Source organism: Lycorma delicatula, chromosome 9, assembly GCF_047948215.1.
Source record: "Lycorma delicatula isolate Av1 chromosome 9, ASM4794821v1, whole genome shotgun sequence".
Taxonomy (NCBI): domain Eukaryota; kingdom Metazoa; phylum Arthropoda; class Insecta; order Hemiptera; family Fulgoridae; genus Lycorma; species Lycorma delicatula.
The window spans coordinates 92,589,990-92,597,726 of NC_134463.1; the positions used below are offsets into that span (position 1 = coordinate 92,589,990).

General features: G+C 32.8%; 1 protein-coding gene across 3 annotated transcripts in view; it reads right to left on the minus strand.

Annotated features, from left to right (window-relative positions):
• Positions 1-7,356, minus strand: part of Vps16A (vacuolar protein sorting 16) — a 70,120-nt gene extending 62,764 nt beyond the window's left edge. For all 3 annotated transcript variants that reach the window (XM_075375329.1, XM_075375328.1, XM_075375330.1), the window contains exons 1-2: positions 7,221-7,356; positions 6,206-6,401 (exon numbers count right to left, since the gene is read on the minus strand). In XM_075375329.1, the coding sequence (XP_075231444.1) occupies positions 6,206-6,401; positions 7,221-7,276 (252 nt within the window). In that variant the 5' untranslated portion in view covers positions 7,277-7,356. The remainder of the gene's footprint in view (positions 1-6,205; positions 6,402-7,220) is intronic.
• Positions 7,357-7,737: the final 381 nt, after the last annotated feature.

Below are 7,737 nucleotides of genomic sequence, written 5' to 3' on the forward strand. Positions count from 1 at the left end.
AAACTGATGTAAACAAAAAACTATTTATTCAGTGACAATGAAACTTAAACTACTTTTCAACATAGTCTACAGTAACACTAGAAACTTGTCCCAGCATTCTGTCAGCTTTCTGATTCCTGCAGCGTAGAAGTCTTTTCCTTGCTGTTTGAAGTATTCATGTACTGCTTTTTTGATCATTTTGTTGTCATCAAACTTCTTGCTGCGTAAAATGTTTCGAGTGGACCGAACAAACGAAAATCATATAGGGGCGAGGTCTGGGCTGTAAGGAGGATGTGACACCTCCCAACCCGACTTCTTGAGTGTTTCTCCTGTTCTCTAAGCAATATAGGGGTATGCATTGTCATGCAAGAGAATCACACCTTTTAAGAGAGCGCTCTGATGTTTTTGCCGTATTGTGGGTCTCACTTTCTGTTGGAGCATGTTAGAATAGTACTCACTGTTCATGGTACATTGTTCTTCTAAATAGTCACTAAAAATTGGGTCCTGTGAGTCCCAGAAGACCGCCAACACTCATGCATCGCCTGATGCACGAGTTTTGAATTTTTTTGGTGGGTGAATCCAGATGCTTCACTCAGGACTTTGCTGTTTGGATTCGGGCTCAAAATGGTGTATCCACATTTCCTAGATAGAAATGTCTGCTTCAAACCATTCTTTGGTCTCAAAACAAAACCGAATCCACAAGTCTTTATGGGCTTGAGCCAACTGTCTTGCAACCCATCTTAACATGTTTTGTGATACTTCAGCACATCATGAATGATTGAAGAATATGTGGTTCCAACACTAATAATACATAAACTAGCAATTTGGAAAATTTTGACTCGCCAGTATACGTGAATAAGTCCAGTCTACGTCTACATATACCAAATTTTGCAGTGCAGTAGTCAAAACTTTAACTGGTCTTCTAGAGCAATGGAGATCAGTTACACTTGTTCTGCTCAAATTAAACAATTCCACCCACTTATACACGTTACGGTTTAAAAACTTTGCACCATACTGTTTCAACATATTTGAGAAAACTTTTGCAGGTTTTACACCTTCTAATAGCAAAAATCTCAGCACTGAACATTGCTCTTCCGGCATACATGTTTCAAACCAGCTGACATTCTGAAATCAACAAAAGAGGTTGCTTAGACTAATTATGACTGAACAGCTGATTAAATGAGTTCCCAAGGTTGCCAACCTGAATCTCAAAAAGTTTCATTGACATTGAATGAATGGTTTTTTCTCTACATCAATTTGTCTTGTTAATTATTGAACATCTCTCGTATATTGTAGCATCCATATAGTTAAACCTTTCTTTCTTTTTCTTTCCATTTTGTTGCTGAAGACTACTGCTTTTGTCAAGAGGCACTCCTGCTAACAACCTTAATAACTAGTGGAAGCTTTGAGTTCCTAATTTCAGCAGGAAACTGAGTTGTGGAACAGATTTTCTTTTGAGGACTAAAGCCTTTAGTGTGCAGTTTCATTCCTGATGGTCAGAGAATGGCATGGAATTTTAGGAAGAAAAACCACTAACAGTAACTCCTGTTGTGAAGAGGGATAGAATAGGGTAAATCCTATCATTATGGGCTGACCAGAACACCTCAGGAAGCAGTCCATCTACTTGGATATTCTACTGTAGGGTAAAAAACAAATTTAGTGAGATATCATTATTTACAAAGCAATAAAACAAAAGTAGCTGGATGGAATTATTGAAATAAAAATGGTATTAATAAAGACATAATGACTTTTGAATTTTTTTTTAAAGAAATGTTTATTTCTTTCTTCACAATTTAAATAATAAATATTTTTTTTTAGAATCAATTTTAATTTCATCTGCAAGACAATATGAATATTACAGCTCTAATAATAATATACGGGTGATTCAAAGAAACGAGAAATTTTGAAAGTTGTGTTGGTAGCCGTGGGCGATTGGTACCACTTGATAAGTGGTCCTCTCTAACCTAACCTGCCATTTAGTTGTCATGGATCCTTGGAGGAGTGCGCAACGTGCATTTGCTATCAGAGCGTTTTACAAAAACAATGACAGTGTGGAGGGAGCGCGTTGAGAATTTTGCCATCATTTTAATCTGGGACGGCACCACCGTGTTCCATCAGCACATGCAATTAAAACATGGATATCTAATTTTGGGGAAACCGGTTCGGCAATGAAAAAGAAACCTCCAGGCTGTGAGCAAACCGTCCGTACACCACATAATGTTCAAGCTTTACAAGATGCTGTCACACGAAGTCCACATCGGTCAATCCGTCGTCTCTCAGCATCTTTACAATTGCATAGTTCAAGTGTTCGAAGAATGTTAGTGAAGGACTTACAATTCCATCCATACAAGTTGCAGATCGTCCAGGAACTGAAACCGAACGATGCGGTTGTGCGAGCACAATTCTGTAATGTAATGCTTCAGAAGATAAATGATAACGAAGAGTTTGTTCACGAACTGTGGATGTCAGACGAAGTGCGTTTCCACCTCAGTGGATTTGTTAACAAGCAAAATTTCAGATACTGGGCACAAGAAAATCCTACGCAGCTACACCAGCATCCGTTGCACAGCCAGAAAGTGACCGTGTGGTGTGCTATGTCATCTTATGGTGTTATAGGCCCGTATTTTTTTGAGGATGACAACGGTCTTGCGATTACAGTGACGTCGGCTCGTTACGCAGCCGTGCTTGAAACCTTTGTTGTGGAACAACAAAAGAGATTTCCACCAATTCTTAACACAGCCTGGTTTCAACAAGACGGAGCAACATCACATACTGCACGAATATCGATGGCAGCTGTATGCCGATTGTTTGGACAACATGTCATTTCACGAAATGGTGACATAAGATGGCCTCTCAGATCGCCTGATCTCTCAGCTTGCGATTACTTTTTGTGGGGTCATCTTAAAAGGAAAGTGTTCCACAGTAGACCTGCTACAACGGAAGAACTGAAGGCAAAGATCCGAGAAGCAATTGCGGAAATTCCAGTTGAGATGTTACATTCAAACCATGAACAATTTAACAAAGAGACTTCGTGAGTGTTTACGTAGAAGAGGTCACCTGCAAGATGTCATCTTAAAAAAAATAAACTAAAATGTATGTATCCCAAAATGGCAACATTTGTATAATTACATGAAATAGAATTCATTTTCTAAAAAAAATTTTTCATTAACGTTATTTAATTTTTTAAATTTACCGTTTCTTTGAATCACCTGTATAATAAAATTAAACATTTTAAAAAACCCACGACAAAAAAAACGTTAAAAAAATGTGAAATAAATAACCATATTTTTACCTTATAATTCTCTGTGAATTGTTTTTAAGACAATGAAGTTTAAGATTTTGATTAATGTTCGTGCATGATTATGATGACAACTTAAGCTTATCTATGTGCAGTCTACGGGTCAGGCACAACGATCAATCAAATTCTTATTTTTATTGTCTTAAAAGGACAATGGCATAGAGGATTATAAGGTAAAAACACAGTTATTTAATTATTTCACGTTTTTTTCAAAATGAGTTTTGTAAAATTTTGAATTTTATTTTTTATTTATTACTTTTTAAAAAGTAGTAGGACTGTGCCCAATAGTGGGACACAGTCCCACTATTATAGGCTGATTAGATGATTATGAAAGTTTAGTACACTTGACCAGTGCATATTATTTAATAATCCACACAATAACGTAGCCGTGCTGGAGTTAGAAAGACTTAGAAACACTCAAAATCCATTTTAGAGAAACACTTCTACTGCAGCGCCCTTTGGTGGCCTATAACCGTAAAATTTGTCTAAGAACCTGCTCTGAGATACCTATGTAATGCAAAAAACTGCATAAAAATCAGCCCAATCGTTTTAGAGAAACACATCTACTGTAGTGCCCCCTGGTGGTCTATAACCATACAACATGTCTAAGAACCTGCTCTGAAGTAATACCTATGTAATGCAAAAAACTGCATTGAAATCAGTTCAGTACCTTTTGAGGAAAATAGTAATAAATATACACATACTCACAACCCCTTATCCCAAATGCATATATTGTCTCCGTTCCATTGTGAGTAAAAATACATAATAATGCTGACCTCCCATTGTTCTTTGTTATAATTATAGTAAAACCCCCTACTTAATCCCCTCATATACTTTCTTTAACAAATCTATACGATTTTAAGGTGTTTGTAGAAGATTAAAGCTTCTGAGAAGAGAATAGAATCCAAATTTTGAATTTGTACCAAGAATACTCCAGATGAAGTTGGGGGACACTAATAGTGTACGATGGAAGTTGACTAGCAGATCTCAGAAAAAGTAGTACATAAAGATCAAAAACACAATACATTAATAAAATTCTAAAAATTTGAAACAGTATTTTTCAGTTACATGGATGCCATGCTGCTTGTTGTGTATTCTGGTTTTATCTGTGTTGTTTTTCATTTTTACTAATATTATGTTAAATAATTATTAAACTTAACTTAAAAGTTAAAATATACTAAAGTTACAGGAAATAAGGTTCAGTTTTTTTAGGTTTGTGTAAGTGTTGTAATGACAATTTTTAACAATAAAGGGTGAAAAAAGTAAAAAAAGAGTGACATCTAGATAACTGACAAGTACCATTTTAAACTTCTGATATAGGAGCTTTAAATTTTTTTAAAAAGATCTTATTCCTTGTTTATAAAATAAATCTTTTATTTTAATCATTATAAAAGTATTCTTAGATACTACGCAAAGAAAATGCTTAGCAGCAAAGCATACCAAAAGGCCTTTTTGTAGTATGCACAATGCCACAACAATCAGCTCTCACAGTGGCAGTTTCTGAAGAACTTTTTTTTTAGAGTAAATAACAGCTTCAATTGAAGTAGAGTTTTTATAAAAATTTCATCCTAAAATAAAGTATACTGTAGTTAATCTAAAAAGTATGCTATAATTTATAAATATAATAATGTTAGATACCAAAATTCACAATTTAAATATCTGTTAAGACATTTAATTGTGTTGAATTCCTTACTATAGTTATTTACTGAAATGACATTTTTTAAATATTTTCCATCATGTAAGATCTGAGAAACACGGCACATACTATGCAATGGAGGGGTGATGAGATATGTTTTTCTTTCTCCTGTTTTGCCTCTGGTAATTACCTTTCAGATAATACTTCAGAGGATGAATGAGGATGATATGTGCGAGTGTAAATTTAGTGTAGTCTTGTACAGTCTCAGTTCGACCATTCCTGAGATATGTGGTTAATTGAAACATAATCACCAAAGAACACCGGTATCCACAATCTAGTATTCAAATCCATGTAAAAATAACTGACTTTACTAGGACTTGAATGCTGGAACTCTCAACTTCCAAATCAGATGATTTGGGAAGATGTGTTCACCACTAGACCAAGCCAGTGGGTTACAGATAAGTGTATCAGTTTTAGTGTTCTATACTACACTTTAAAAGTAGACTAGTTTTTAATTCTTTACACGCATAGTTCAGGATAGTTAACTGTTTTATGTAAATATTCTATGGTGAATTGCAAGTTGGTTTTTAGTTTGTTAGTTACGATTCAAATAACTTTGCTGTTTTCTCAATAATCTATACAATTTATTAATGGATTAATGGTTTCTTGCTCAGGGATGCTTGTGGGAAAACTGATTACTATTTTTTAATTAGCTGAATGAGGGCAGAGAAGGGACTAGATAATCTTATGTGTATTTTGATTATCTCACGTTTAAAATTTAAAACAAACTATTTCAAAACACTCGTTACACTATACACATCAATGTAAAAAAAAAAACACAATCCAGTTTATTTCAGAACTCGATACATTAAAAACCATTTTTAAATAAATATGAAGGTGATCTTTTATTTATAAGAAATTAAAGGGATTCAAATGATTTAGATTACTGTACTAAATTACAATACCAGAAAAATTTTCTTTTGCTCAAACTTGGATTAGATCTGAAAATTCAAATCTAAATTATAGGCTGAGCAATAATTAACTAACTGTTTAGTTTCATGTCAATTTATTTGTACTAAATGTGGATTAACTCTCTCCCATTTTTCTTAAAATTTTTAAATCAATCACTTAAACATCTTAAATAACCATCTCTATCACAAATTAAAGTTTTAACATAAACAAATGAATGTAAAATACAATATTACATGTAATTCTAATTGCATTTAGTTTGGTAACGGTCTCTTTTTTAATTTAGAGGATCTATATAAAATCTTTTTTTCAAAAATACTTACTTTAAAAGAAGATATTAGTTTCCCTGAGGATGAAAATATTGATATAATTGGTTTTCCAGTCATCTGCACTTTGACAATCTTTGATCTATCTCTTACCACAGCAATTGGTCCTCCATATTTTGCTGCAGCTATAACTATTCGATCCAAATTAATTTCTGGATCTTCTTGCCATTCCATAGTATAGACTTCAAACTTTCTATAAGAAAAATACCAATGTATTAATTACAAATTGTAAATAAAAAGATAAAATATATTGATAAAGATAAAACTTGTAAATGCTGATAATTTTATTGAAAAATAAGCTTTCTATTTAAATAAGAAAAATATACATCAATACTTCAGGAAAATATACAGAATTATTCCAGTAATAAAGGATTGAAAAAAGGGATACACAAACTTCAAAATGCACCTTCATGATACACTACAAATACTTTATGAGATTTATTTCAGAATGTGTGTAAATCAACATTTATAAGCAATTTAAAATAAAAAAGTGAATATGATGAAGACATATAATTAAAACACTGTAGCAGTAAAAAGTAGGCATGGGAAAAATTGATTATTTCTGCAATACTTATGTTTGTTCACAAACTCTTACAATAGAAATACCATATAACAGAGAAAATGACAACTTTTAGCTAATTTCTCAGCATAAAATCAAGTTTTACAAACGCAATGGAGCCATTAAAATCATATTAATTATACTTAATTTAAATTTTAGATTTGAAATAATGTTGGGCAAAACATAAAAAAAAATTGAATACATTCAAAAAATTCATAAATAAAACTAATTTCGCAATATAAAAATAGCGTTAAATATATAATTAACAAAGGTAGTAAAACATTTCACTAATTTTGCAACTGTAAGGGCAGAAATAATGCTAACTTGTAGTTTACTGACAACTTTTAGGGTTATGTACAAATCATGATCACTTAAAGGATTGCGTTACATTGATGCATTAAAAAACCAAAACTAGTCATTTAATTGCAATTCATAATTTCAACTGATAAATACCTAAAATATCCATCTTTACCATACGGACACCAATCCGCAGTCAATAAAGCAGTCATTATAATCTTCGACGAAATCTTCTAGGTTAGTTTACGGATTGCAGAAGTACAGAAACATGTGCTGACCCCTGCAATTGACAGTACGTACTAACACTTTACGTATCACCATCGACCGATCTATTTTTACTCATTTTCTTGGTACTAATTTTATTTACTTATATTGCTCCAAGGTTTTATTTTATTTTTTCATGCGCCTTCAAGGATATCTTAACACTTACACTGCAGTGTAAGTGATTACTGAGTAATCAGGGAAACGAATAGTGAGAAGTGAGGGATAACAAAACATAAAAACACGCCGATATGGGTTTTCTATTAACATTTCAACTAATTTAGTTTATTAAATGTATCATTTTGTTGAAACCATTCTACATCTCACCATATTACCACATAATAATTATAGGTGAAGAATTGAGATTCTAGTACCTATTACTAATACCTAATACCTATTACTGGTACTCAAC